General features: G+C 56.3%; 1 protein-coding gene across 3 annotated transcripts; it reads right to left on the minus strand.

Annotated features, from left to right (window-relative positions):
* Positions 1 to 82: 82 nt before the first annotated feature.
* LOC115499700 (UDP-N-acetylhexosamine pyrophosphorylase-like protein 1) lies at positions 83 to 5662 on the minus strand. 3 transcript variants are annotated; one of them, XM_030293839.1, is made up of 9 exons: positions 5462 to 5658; positions 5080 to 5255; positions 4605 to 4777; positions 4308 to 4501; positions 3693 to 3833; positions 2931 to 3116; positions 2519 to 2636; positions 2293 to 2359; positions 1752 to 1836 (listed from the first exon to the last, which is right to left on the minus strand). In XM_030293839.1, exons 1-8 carry the CDS (start codon positions 5575 to 5577, stop codon positions 2324 to 2326), a joined length of 1140 nt encoding a protein of 379 aa, XP_030149699.1. In that variant the 5' UTR covers positions 5578 to 5658; the 3' UTR covers positions 1752 to 1836; positions 2293 to 2323. The 3 variants fall into 3 exon arrangements, with proteins under 3 accessions (XP_030149701.1, XP_030149699.1, XP_030149700.1); XM_030293841.2 differs by lacking the exon at positions 2519 to 2636 and having other exon boundaries at positions 83 to 1836; positions 5462 to 5662; XM_030293840.2 differs by having other exon boundaries at positions 2293 to 2636; positions 5462 to 5662.
* Positions 5663 to 13821: the final 8159 nt, after the last annotated feature.

Consider the following 13821-nt stretch of genomic DNA (forward strand, 5'->3'; position numbering starts at 1 on the left):
CTTGGATGCACGGAGCTGGGAACCCCCGGTTGCCGTTCCCAGCACCCGTGCGGGTCAGAAACTGCGCTCGCCAGGCCAGGGATCCATCACGGCATCTTGCGTTTATTGGGAATCCGCCACGTTCTGCGGGAAATCAAAGAGTTTGGCAGCCTCTCAGAAGTCCGTGGCTTCCTTATCGGTTGTCTGGGGAGGGACAGTTTTGTGCTGAGGGGCCCGTCCTGCCTCTTGAGCGCAGTGTGCACAGCAGCGCGCACCTGTGAGCAGTGACCTAGGGCTCCACCCGTGTTCCTGGTTTGGGGACGTGCTTCAATCCTGTGGAAAAGCCTTTCCGAAGGCTCTTGTGCCCCGGATCTCTGGGCCGTGTTTGGAACTTTACGCGCGGCTGTAATTCTCTTACAATAAACGGGGTCTTTAAAAACAGGCCGTTTCAGTAGCTTCCCCAGCTGGTGTAGGAAAGAGGCTGCACGGTCGTTGGGCGGTGGCAGTGAGGAGCAACAGCTCTGGGCAGGACCCCGGACCCGGGCCCCCGCCTTGGCTGGCCCTCCTCTGTCCCAGGCCCTCTGCTTGCCAGCGGAGCAGCTGGGAGAAGCGTCGTGAGGCACGCGGTTCGGTTCTGAGGTCTGCGAAGGACTGGCACAGCGCGGGTGGGAGCAGAGTCCTCCTCTGGGCTTTGGGCCTGGCCCCGACCCCGCCGCCACGCCCAGGTCCGGGTGCGGGGACACACGTCCACCCTCCGCTAGTCCACTACAAGCCACTGGAGGAGTCAGCGGCCTCTGAACCCACCGCCCAGGTGACCTCCTTGCCCTGGGGAAACCGGCTTCCGTGGGGGTGTCGCCGCAGTGCGAGGGCGTGGGAGCAGGCGGCCTGGCGGAGCGGGAGGCTGCATTCCACGCCGCCCTTCGCGTCAGCGGGCGGGGAGGTGCCCCGTGCTGCTTTCCGGAGGGGAGAGCAGCAGGGCTAGGGGCCAGGGCCAGCGGGTCTTCCCCAGCCTCGGTGGGGCCGCAGGGGTGCAGCGTGGGGACCGTGGCCCCGTACGTGGAGTCTGTGTCTCCCTCCAGAGAGCGCGGGAGGTCCGTGAGCACCAAGGTCTGTCAGAAGCTACTGGCAAGCTGGTTGGAGGCGGTGCTCCCTGCCTGCTTATGTTTCAGACCAATTAGCCACCACGTGCGGCCACTGGAATTGGTCCGACTGGTCGTTGGGGAAAAGACCTAAAATTCAGCAGCCTGAACCAACCGTAGCCCTGGCCGAGGAGCCAAGGCCTCCAAGGGAGATTGAGAGAATTCACTTTTAGGTGTGCAGGCTGTGCGTGGGGGGTGGGTGGGGGTAGGTGGTGGGCACTGGGGGGCTGGAGGGCTAGGCCGTGACCCCCCCCCCCCCCTTGCCAGGTACTGGGTCAGCTGCAAGAGAGGGAGGGAGCAGCACCTTTGGACAGGTCACCCTTTGGGGGACGGACACCGTCCCCTCCTCTCGCCTCGTCCGTCCGTGGGTCTGCAGAAAAGCTGGAGTGGCCGGCGCTCCCCGCCGGGCGGATCTGCGCGTAGGGCTCGAGGTGCCGCGTCCTCACGTACGTCTCCGCTCCGACAGAGGCAGGCCTGCTGCCCTCCCCGAGGACGCCGCACCTCTGCCTCTCGTCCAGACCTCACAGCCAGGAGCGCGGCCAAAGAGCCCTGTTTGGTCACTTGTGTCCCCGGGAACGATGACGGGAGCGGCGCCACCCCTCAGGACCCCGGGGTTGGCAGGCCAGAGAGCAAGTCAGGGCTGCAGAGCCCTGGCCCGGTTCTCATCCAGGATCAGCGGGGATGGGAACTCCCGGCCTTGCAGATACGCCTCCAGAGCCTGGAAACAAGGATGTCAGTGTGTCCACACGTTAACCTCTGTCCCCAGGTGGGGTCCATATTCTGCCTTGAGCCCGTGTGGGGTAGGGCCAGACTCGCTCCCAGCACTAAGGGTCGGATGCCACTTGCAGACCCAGGCCCTCTTGAGCCCAGATCTTCTCAAAGGGTCCGCGCCAGCATTCCTTCCTTGCAAGGCTCCCACAAAGCCTGGCTGGAACCCTACCTAGCCTCTGGCCTCACCTGATACCCTCCTGGCCTCTCCTGGTCCTTGGGGCCTCCTGATGCCTCACCCACCCTACATCCTAGAGGATCCTCTGTATTTGAAAAACTATTTGTCTCATCGGTAACGTGAGGCAGAGCTGTGACTTTCCGCCCCGGCATCCACCACTCCCCAGCCCTCCTCCCGATCATGCATCCCTACCCCAGAAAAGACCTGAATGAGCCAGTCAACTCTCACCTCTCCAGAGTATGATACCAAAGGCGAGATCTCACAGATGGCAGGAGGCTCTCCGCTGCTGGGCAAGCTGTGGGAGCCCACGTGTCAGCGCCTGCTCCAGGGTGTATGCCCTGGGGCTGGCCTTGCCTGGCCCAGCTCCCATAGATCTTTTCTCAGCACCACTCCCTTCCACGGCACCCCCAGAGCCCTCGGCAAACTGCCCCTGACTTGACTGATCAGCTCTGACCTGGGCTGGAAGACACCCCTCAGCCCTGCAGGTAGCCCGCACAGGTCCCCCTGAGCAGCGCGATTTAGGTGGTGGCTCTGTCGTTTCCTTTTCCAGTCCCGAAACGTGACCTGCATTGCTGTTTTTACACGTCATGCCTAGGTCTTGCTTTCAGAGCTTACAGATGAGTCAGGAAGGCTGGCAGCCACCCACCTTCCCCAAGGCCCTGAGCAGACCTTGAGGAGTTGGGCTCAAAGCTGCAGGCAGTCACTGTATGGCTGGGCCGGGTGCGTGGCCACCCATACTCAGCGTGGTGCTGGAGCCCAAGCTCCCGTCGCAGCTCAGACGGCAGTGGAGCCGGCAAGGGCCTGGGGTGGGGAGCTGGACCCTGACACCCTTGTCCTTTGAGGAGCATGCTGACGGGCACACTCACCTGGGCAGCTCAGGGAGCCGCGCCCCACACGCGTCCAGAAAGTGGGCCCCTGCCTGCAGGGCCCAGCGGTAATGCTGCAGGAGCAGGGCGCGCCGAGTCGTGGTGGGGTTGTCGCCGGCAGCCGAGGCAGCATTCTTCAGAGGAGAAAACTCCTCCTCCCGAGACACTTCGAAGGCCACGAAGTTCCTGTGCGGACGACAGCTGGTGACCAGACGTCCTGACCCAGAGGCCCTGGTCCCGGGCAGGCAAAGCCTGCACCGGGCTCACGACGACTAAATGGTGGTCTGTTCCACGCAGGAGGCCCCACAGTCACTGCGTGTGTCTTTGTTTCTGAGATCCCTGGGGCTGCCTGATTTCCCCCCACCCCCCACCCCATTCCCACCTGCCAAACCCACAGACCCTGAGACCCCAGATTGAGGGCCGAGTCCCCTGGGTGTCCCCCAGCCACCAGCCCGGGAACAGCCTCCTAACCCCGGCCAGGAGCAGACGGAAGGCTCAGGAGTGGCAGGGGTGGCCCCCAAAGCACAGCCCCCAAGACTCCAACTGCTCCAGATGTCCCCATGCTCACCCTGCAGGGGCAGTGTGAGCCCCCTTCTCCTGCCCCCTTCTGGAGCCCGCCTACAGCCCCTGGCCCCCCACTGCAAAGGTGCACCCCCACTGTCCCCCACAAGCCTCCACTTCCCAGCCCAACTAGGTCTCAGAACCCACCACCAAAACAAGGAGAGGAGAGAAAGAAAAAAATAAACGACTTTTGCCACTAACTTAGCGAACGGGAACACATCAAACACAAACTTCTCCAGCTTTATCCCATTTGGTTTTAGCGGCTTTACCAGATTTCCCTCCTCATCCACGTACGGGACCTTCTTCACAGCCACGTGTGGCTTCAGCAAGGGCTCAAACTCACTTGGGGGGGGGGCGGGGAGACAGGAGAACAAAAGAAGGAAAGACACGGTTCAGACGGGACACCCCTGGGAGCCCCCTCCCCACCCCTCTGCACACCTGGCCAGGCAGGATGGGCCGACAGACGGACACCGCAGGGCACAGGAGCCCCGGGAGCTGAGCCCTGTCTCTGGAAGGACACAGGCACCCTCTTACGCTCCCCAGCCCGCGAGAGAGACTGGCACCACTGGCCACATCCCCGCCCAGGTGAAATGGCAGCTGGCACGTCGCAGGGCAGAGGTGGGGCCTGAGGCCACAGCCACCGTGTGGGGAGGAAGAGCAGGCCAACCGGGCCCCAGAGCCTTATAGCAGCTGCTAGAGGTCTGGTGGCGTTGGCCGACTTAAATGCACCCCAACCCAGGCTGGCCCCTGACCGCAGCCCCACTGGGCTCAGGCCAGCCTCCCTGGCCAGCACCCTTGGCCACCTGCTGAGCACACCTGACGACAGCCCGGAGGAAGCCTCGAGTGAAAAAGTGGTTGCAGATGTTGCCCAGGTGGTAGAGGAGGCTCCCATCGGGCCCGCGAAGCCGTGCGGTCTCGGGGCTGATCTCGCTGTACTCCACCACCTGAGGGACTCCGTCCACCTGGCACACCACCCCCACCGGCTCCTCCGGGGACGCCTTTTCCACCACCTGCAGCCGAGGCAGAGACAGGAAAGGCTGGCTGGGGCGGGGCCGGGGGCGGGGCCGGGGGCGGGGCGAGGCAGGCAGCCGGGCAGTGGGCGGGGAGGCTCACCTTGGCCCCACAGTCTGCGCCGCGCAGCACGCAAAAGCCGACGAAGACAGGGTCAGCCAGCCGCACGAGAATGTTGTCCACACAGTACACGTGCACGAACTCCACTCCCCGACGCTCCATGTCCTCTAGAATCTGGTGGTCTGACAGTGCGCGGTACAGCCCTCCGTTGCCATCTGCCAAGGGAGAAAGGGACCAGTCCCCGGGGCTTCAGCCGTCCAGTCCAGAGCCTGCTGGAGGCAGGAGAGGCCCCTGGGGCTGGACCTTGTACCTGAGGCAGCTCTGTGTCACTATCCAAGTAGCCCTATGGCTGTGTCATGCGACACGTGGGAGTCAAGGCCCAGAGAGAGGAGGCCAGTCGCCCAGGGCCACACAGCCTTCTAGCATAACGTTCCGGCCGCGTGCAGCCCTCCTGACCTCCGATTAGCTCCTTGTTCTAGACCAGCCAGCGCTTCCCTGACTCAGGGGCGGGGCATACCTGGGGCCATGGCAACCTTGTCTTTCTTCTCCAGGATGGCCCTGCCATCAAAGGTCACAGCAGGCAGCATGCGCTGCTCAAACATGATCACGCTGTTGGGGTCCAGGTGGAAGAAGTCGTGCTCCTTGAAGAACCTGGCGGTGGGCTCCAGCGTGAACTCACTCGTCATGATGTACCTGCGAGGAGAGGCAGGGCTGAGCAGGCCCTTGGAAGGGCCCGGCCGCTCGGGGATCCAGGGCTCCGATAGGGGCTGGCCTCGGAGTCCGGGCTGGGGCTGGGGCTGGGGCTGGGGGTTGGGACTCGAGTCTTGGTGTGGGGCAGGGCTGATGCTGCGTGGGCAGGGGGATCATTCTGGGGACAGGGTGAGGAGGGAAAGGCACACCAGGGTATGGCGCACTGGGTCCCGCTGCGCTCGCTGGCCAGCTGCTCCACCCGCCGAATCCGTTCTGCCTGCAACTGGTACAGGCTCTTCCCGCTGGGCAGCCCCACCTGATACATGCCCTTGGGGTAGCTCACGCCTAGGCGCGTGCCCTGCCCACCAGCCAGCAGCAGCACAGCCACCTTGCTCAGGGCGATCTGGTGGAAACCTGGGGGCAGAGGGTGCCGTGAGGGGACCCCTGGGACCTGCCATATAACCACCCCCTCACTTCAGAGCAAGCCAGACGTGCGCCCAGGACTCTAAAACTTCTGAGAGCCACAGAACAGAGATCTCCAAACAACATTCCGACCTCATGTGGGCCAGGGCCCCATCCAAATCTGACCTTGTCCAGACCCATCAGAGGTCCTGATGATGTCCTCCAGGGCTTATTCCCAGCCTGGGTCCTTCAGAGGGAACACCAGGTCAGACTGGTCAGAGCAGTCTGGTGGGGGCCCTGGGCAGCTTCCCTCCAGGAGCACCTGCCTCACCCGTAAGGCCAAGAAGCCAAGAGTGCACCCGGGGCCAGCGCGGTTGTGAAACGGGGCGCGTACAAATGTGCAAGGGGTTCCCTGCTGTCAGTAGGCTTGTGGCCTGGGCGGCTGACCATCCGGGTGTGCGCCTGCACAAAGCACTCGCTGGAGGGGGAAGCCGCCTGAGGGCGGCTGCCACCTTCGCAGCTTTTGGAGCCCTACACCTGAGTCGCGAGCTGGCGTGTGAACGGAGACTCCACAAAGGAACGAGGCGCGCCAAACTCCTCCAAGTACAAGCTGTGCCAGCTGGAGGTCTCTGGAAGCAGACGTGAGGTAGAGTTTGGGATACAGGACAGCTGTCGGGGTTCAACACCGGATGGGGCAGGGGAGGGGGCGGTCAGCTGGCAGTGACAACCTGCCAGGCCTCGGTCAGCCTTTTGGACCTTCATCCGGCTCATCACCGGTGTCCGGGAGGGTGTGGCTTTGTGTGACGTGACTCTCTTCAGGCAAGGCGGGCCCCAAAGGGGCTGACGGCTAAGGCTGCCTGTTGACCACACTCCCCGAGGCTGGGCAGGAAGCCTTTCCTGGCAGTGAATCTCCGTTTCCACCACGTGCCTTCACCCTGCTTTTAGGGACTGCCCAGCCTAAGGCCTTTCCGCCTGCTGCCAAGATTTGCAGCCTTTAGAGTTGGGGGAGGGACTGGTGGGTAAACAACAAAAAGCTGCACAGCAGCCTCCTGGAAAAGCCTCGGCCACCTTTTCTGAACCAGGAGCATTCAACCATGGCTGATTCGGGGCTGAAGGAAACCGGCTGCTGGAAGAGAGAGATCCACATGAGCAAGGAGAACAGTGCCCCTGAAAGCAGAATCCAGGATCAATGGGGTTTAAACACCGTGACAGATTCTAGGAAGCATCGCATCTATTAAATAAGAATCGTTTGCCGTAAAAGAAAACGAACAAGAGAAATTAAAAACATAGGGGCGCCTGGGTGGCTTTGTCTGTTGAGCGTCCGACTTTGGCTCAGGTCATGGTCTCACAGTTTATGGGTTTGGGCCCCGTGTCGGGCTCTGTGCTAACAGCTCAGGGCCAGGAACCTGCTTCGGATTCTGTGTCTCCCTCTCTCTTTGCCCCTCCGCTGCTCGTGCTCTCTGTCTCTCAAAAATAAGTAAACAGCAAGAAAATTTTTTAAAAATATTGCTGCTGAAAAAATCCTCTGTAACTATTCTGGAAGACAACATAGTGGAAATCTGCTAGAATATGAAATAAAACCCTAAAAGGGGTGTGGTGGTAGCAAAAAGATACCATGAAAGAAAAGATTAGAGGTCGGCCCCAGTGCTGCTCAGATCTTTTTGTGCAGACAAACCACATGCAGATCTCTTTTTAAAAGTAGGCTTCAGGCTCAGCACGGAGCCCGTAACCAACTAAGCTGCCCAGGTGCCCCCTGCAGGTCTTAAAATGCATATTGTGGCTCTGGGGTTCTGGGGTAAAGCCTGAGGTTCTGAATTTCCTAAGTCTTACCAGGGGATGCTGCTGCTACAGCTGGTCCAACAGACTATACTTAGAATCCCTCTGGGTTAATTAGGCAAGGAGAACAAGAGGGAAATAGAACGGAGAAAATTGTCGGAGCCTAACAAGAAATTTGGTAGTTGAAAACCTTCCCGTTTCAAGACAGGATGGATGAACAAAACCCAGTGCTAGACACACCCTTGTGAAGTTTTAGACTTCCAAGGATCAGTGAAGGTCTCAGAATAATTCAGAGAGAAAAAGCAGGCTGGCCATAGCCATCATTACTCTGATCCCAGAAAGGAAAGGCACACCTCCAAAATTCTGAGGGGGGTGGTGAACTTTTTGTCTCTAGTAACATTGTTTTGTCTTAAAGTCAATTTCATCTGATATGAGTATAAACACTCCGGTTCACTTATGGTTGTTTTCATAGTATATCATTGTCCAATATAACAATTAAACATGTATGCGCCTAACAACAGAGCTCTAAAAATACATGAAGTAAAAACTTACAGAAGTGAAGAGAAAAATAAATAATTCAAAAATAGTATTTAATATTCCACTCTCAATAATGGGCAGGACAATGTATCAGCAGAATACCGGCAAGAGTTAGGAAGACTTGAACGATGCTAGCAACCACTTTGACCTAACTGGCATCTATACAACACTCTACCCAACAGCAGCAGGTTATATGTTCTTCTCAAATGTATATGGAACATTTTCCAGCACAGAACATGTGCTAGTCCATGAAACAAATCTAGGTAAGTTTAAAATGTCTGAAGTTGAGGGGTTCCTGGGTGGCTCTGTCAGTTAAGCATCCGACTTCGTCTCAGGTCATGATCTCACAGTTTGTGGGTTCGAGCCCTGCATTGGGCTCTACACTCACAGTGCGGAGCCTGCTTGGGATTCTCTCTCTCTCTCTCTCTCTCTCTCTCTCTCTGCCTGTCTCCCACTCACTCGCGTGCTCCCTCTCAAAATAAATAAATACACTTTTTTTTTAATTTTTTTAAACGTTTATTTTTGAGACAGAGAGAGACACAGCATGAATGGGGGAGGGGCAGAGAGAGAGGGAGACACAGAATCGGAAACAGGCTCCAGGCTCCGAGCCATCAGCCCAGAGCCCGACGCGGGGCTCGAACTCACGGACCGCGAGATCGTGACCTGAGCTGAAGTCGGCCGCTTAACCGACTGAGCCACCCAGGCGCCCCAAATAAATACACTTTAAACAAAAAACAAAGCTGAGGGGAAAAGGAGCAAACTAAATCCAAAGCAAGGAGAAGAAAAGAGTAAAAGTTGAAGACGTCAGTGAAACAAATCAGAAAAATAACAGAATCAGTGAAACAGAAAGTTGTTTCTTTGGGAAGGTCGACAAAATCGACAAACATTTAGACCAATGAAGAAAAAATAATATCAGGAAAAGAAGAGAGCCTGGCTGACTGGAGCGGGTGACTCCTGATCTTGGGGTCATGAGTTTGAGCCCTGCATTGGGTGTGGAGATTACATAAAAATAAATTTTTTACAAAAGGGAAAAAAAGGAATAGAGGAGGGGACATCACTGCTGACCTTACAGAAATCGAAAGGGTTAAAGGGCATACCGTGAACAACTTTATGTCAATAAATCAGTTTAGATGAAATGGATATATTCCTAAAAACATATAAATTCCCAAAACTGATGCAGGAAGAAAAAGAAAATATGAATATGCCTACAAGGAAATTGGAACCGTGATTTTAAAACCTTCCTCCCTTCTCTCTCCCCAACAAAAGGCCAGGCTTTTGCTGGTGAATTCTACTAAAAACTTGAAGAAGAATTAACACCGATCCTTCATGAACTCTTCCAGAAAATAGAAAAGGAGGAAACACGCTCCAACTGATTCCACGAGGCCAGCGTTAACCTGGTATCAGAACCAGAACCAGACGGAGACATCATTAGGCACTACAGACCAATATCCACTAGTAACATAAATGCAAAAATTCTCTACACAACATTAGCAAACAACGTGTCAACACATAAAAAGTATAACATAACCAAGGAGGATTTATGTCCAGGATGTAAGGCTGATCTGACATTCCCAAATTAGTGTTCTACACCATATTAATAAAATAAGTCACAAAAAGTACATGCAGAAAAAGCATTTGACAAAATCCAACATCCATTCCTGATAAATACTCTCAACAGACCGGGGCTAGGAGAGCACTTCCTCAACCCAGTAAGGGTACCTGCCAAATCCTGCAGCTGACATTGTCCTTATTGGTGAAAGACTGAATGCTTCCCCTGTGAGATCAGGAACAAGGCAGACACTTGTGTTTGTCATGGATGGAGGTTCTACCCAGCTCACTTGGGCAAGAAAAGAAACAAGAGACACCCGGACTGGAGAAGAAGAAGGAAACCATCTAGTGAGAGACAACATGACCCTGTTTGGAAAGGCTAAGGGCTCAACAAACAAAAAAACCTACCAGGATGAATGAGTCTGGAAAGCCCCATACTCAAAAGTCAATTTTATTTCTACACATCAGCAATGAATAGACCAGAAATAAAATGAAGAACACAATTCCATTCATAATTACATCAGAGAGAATAAAGTACTTAGGAAGAAATTTAACAAAATAACAGCATGGGAGTGCAAGCTGGACACAGTCTGGAGGTTCCTCAAAAAACTAAAAATAGAACTACCCGACGACCCAGCAATTGCACGACTAGGCATTTACCCAAGGGATACAGGTGTGCTGTTTCGAAGGGACACATGCACCCCCATGTTTATAGCAGCGCTATCGACAATAGCCAAAGTCTGGAAAGAGCCCACGTGTCCATCGATGGATGAATGGATAAAGATGTGGCATATATATACAATGGAGTATCACTCGGCAACCAAAACGAATGAAATCTTGCCATTTGCAACTATGTGAATGGAACTGGAGGGTATTATGTTAACTGAAATTAGTCAGTTAGAGAAAGACAAAAATCATATGACTTCACACATATGAGGACTTTCAGAGACAAAACAGATGAACGTAATGGAAGGGAAACAAAAATAATGTAAAAACAGGAAGGGGGACCAAACAGAAGAGACTCATAAATATGGAGAACAAACAGAGGGTTGCTGGAGGGGTTGGGGGAGGGGGGATGGGCTAAATGGGTAAGGGGCATTAAGGAATCTACTCCTGAAATCATTGCTGCACCACATGCTAACTAATTTGGATGTAAATTAAGAAAATAAAAAAATTAAATTAAAAAAAATAACAGCAACACCCGTCCATTAAAACCTACGAAGCATTGCCGAAAGTAAAGATGGTCTAAATAAATGGACCAAAGATGGGGTGCCTGGGTGGCTCAGTCGGTTAAGCATCCGACTTCAGCTCAGGTCATGATCTCACAGTCCGTGAGTTCGAGCCCCGCGTTGGGCTCTGTGCTGATAGCTCAGAGCCTGGAGCCTGCCTTGGATTCTGTGTCTCCCTCTCTCTCTGACCCTCCCCCATTCATGCTCTGTCTCTCTCTGTCTCAAAAATAAATAAACATTAAAAAAATAAAAAAATAAAATAAAAATAAATGGACCAAAGAGACTCAGTGCTGGGAAGCTAGCAGTCTTGCACAAACTGGTCTATAAAGTCAGCGCGATCTCTGTCAGATTGGTTTCTTAGCGGAAACCAGAGTGTGGGAACAGGGGTGGGAGCGATCTCGTGGTGGAGGCAGGTAGCGGAACCATGTGGATAAAGCGAGTGGAAATCAGCACGAGAGCAAGCCAGACGGCATCACTGGTGTCTGCGGCTGTCCTCTGTGGGAGTCCTGGGGCGTCCCCAGATCAGGGGACAGAGAGCCCGACGCCAGTCCGTGTCGACAAGCGGCCAGGCCTACTGACGGCCCGCCGCATTTCCCCAGTCCTAATTCGGAGGCAGGCCCTCACGGCAGGTGGACATCAGACGAAGGCCCGTCCTCTGCCCCCTGGGCTGGCCGTGGGCAAGGTGTCTGCCTAGCTTCTGCACACCCCTCCCTGCCCGCCAGCCTCCTCCTCTCAAACTGCTTTCCTCTTGGCAGAATGTGTCCACCAGCGGCTCTTGGGCCCCAATTGTCAGGGATTCACCTCCAGGGAGGATGTAGAGATGGGTTCTTGTGCCAGTTTCTGATCTGGCCAAAATCCTACGGAAGAACCCTGAGCGGTCTGCTTCGGTCTTGGGCCAACCCCTCCGCCCATCGACTGAGGCTCGAAGGAGGGCTGCGCGGTGACTGACAGCCGCTCGCGGGGAGGTGCCCGGAGTGGGGGAGGGGAGGAGCAACTCCCTCCATAGGGCCTGCTGGGCCTCAAGCATCTCCCCTGGGGGAGGCCTGGGACAGACCCAGGCCTCCCTCTCCGCCCAGGCCAGTGGAAACACCCAGGCCCCTGAGTCCTCCCCACAGAATTTGATGAGGGGGATTCAGAGGCGCCAAAGTCCAGGCGGGTTCTTCCGTCACAGTGGGAGCAATGCGAGGTCCAGGCCTTCTATGGCTGCACCACCAACCCCCTTGGAAAGAAAGGGGAGGGCAGATCTCAGGAGGGACTCACTCATGGGAGGCGACCGAGGTCTGGTGGGCGGGCATAGCCTCCACCCCATCCCTGGATGTTTGGAATCTGTGCAAGAGGCTTGAGACAAAAGCTTCAGCGTTGGCAGCCCAGGGGAGGTGGCGATCTGCCGGTAAACTCGCGCTCTAAAGGGAAAACATCAGCGCCGATTTGCAAGGTCTGACAATTTCCCTGACATAACTGTTTCCACCACAGCCAACTTGAAGCTCCCAGCTGCGTGAAAACTAGCTGGCAGATTTCTGCGTATTTAGAAACCGCCCCTCCAGGGCTGATGGGAGTGGCCCCAGCACCCGACTGGCAGATGGGGGTAGACGGGAGGGGCCGGGCTTTCTGGCTGCAGCCCCCTGCTGAATTCTTTCCTCCCTCAAGCATCCTGGAGCTGCCTGGGCCACACCGGAGCTGGCCGCCAGCCCCCCATGCAACCACACAGCCTCCAAGCTCTGATCTGCCACAGGCCACAGAAGTTCGGAGGCTTACCACAGACCCTGTGGAGGTGGGGCTAGCTCTGGGCCCCCAAGCATCCTCAGTATATCTTTCTGTGAGCCTGCTGTGTCCTTCCACTGTGGACCTCAGTCCCGGAACAGAGAGAGGTGTGGGCCCGCAGCAGGCTGTGGGAGGTTGGGCCCCCTGAGCAATGATTCGCTGGCATTGACAGAGAAGGGGGCGGAGACAGGGAGCATGCCAGGAGCCGAGCCCCTGCCTCTCAGAGCCAGAGATGTCCCTCGGTGCCCGCGTTTGGCTCTGGAGGGGTGGGGGGCAGCGTCAGCCTAGTGCCGAGGACTGCAGGGGACAGGGAGTGAGACCCTGAGGGAACAGCACGGCTTCTCCCCTGCCTGACGCTCAGAACGGCACTTAAGTGCAGGGACCGCCCTTACATTATCCCTTCTGGGGGCTTTTGCAGTTGGGTTTGCAGAATCCTCAGTTGCTATTGGAAACAATGATGTCACTGGCAGGGGGCGGAGCTTGAGCCATCCTTTGCTTTAGGGAGGTGAAGCACTCTGGGGCGGGGGGTGGGGCGCGGGAATAATTAGGATCATGAGGGCAAGAGGGACACGGGAGGCTCTAGAAAGGGGCAGGAGGAGTGGGGGCCCGGAGTGTATTAGGAAAGGGCCTGGGGAAGAGTGGAAGCAAGGGATCTGGGGTGTCTATCTTGGTACACACCTCACCAGAGCAAGTGCTTTCTGATGTCCAACCTTAGTCCCATCTGCTAAAATGCAACTCCCTCTGGCCTTGGCTTCTCCATAACTGGTTTGGGTCCAGACCCCCAGACTCTCCTGGAAGATCCAGCTCTACATGGGGGCAGCCACCGTCACCCCCTTCTATTCTTACCAACTCTCTGGGGGGAACGCAAATCACGTGGCCAGGCAGATGGAGTCTGTCCCCCATTTTTGAGCCTTTCGGAGAGGGGATCCTTACTGTCCCTCCCCCAGAGGCATGGCTTAGGGCATCTCCACACCCCTAGGTCTCCAGCCAGGAGAGTCTGGCAGAAATATCGTTGACTATGGGTGAGAACTCGCGTGCGCGCGCGCGCGCGCGCGCACACACACACACACACACACACACACTGGCCGGACACATTCGGTCATGTTAAAAGACACGCAAGGCTGCACGCAGTGACACGAACCCCTCTAACCTCCCAAACTCTTCCTCCTTGCAGGTCTGAGACAGTCCAGGTCACTGTCCCGGCGACCCCTCCAAGCACACCCGCGCACACACGCATACTCGCGCACAGGCTCCCCCGCTCGCGTGCTCTGATAAATGCTCACACCAACGCAGGCGCACACTCTGGCGCGGGAGGC

Source organism: Lynx canadensis, chromosome D4 (genome assembly GCF_007474595.2).
Source record: "Lynx canadensis isolate LIC74 chromosome D4, mLynCan4.pri.v2, whole genome shotgun sequence".
Lineage (NCBI taxonomy): Eukaryota > Metazoa > Chordata > Mammalia > Carnivora > Felidae > Lynx > Lynx canadensis.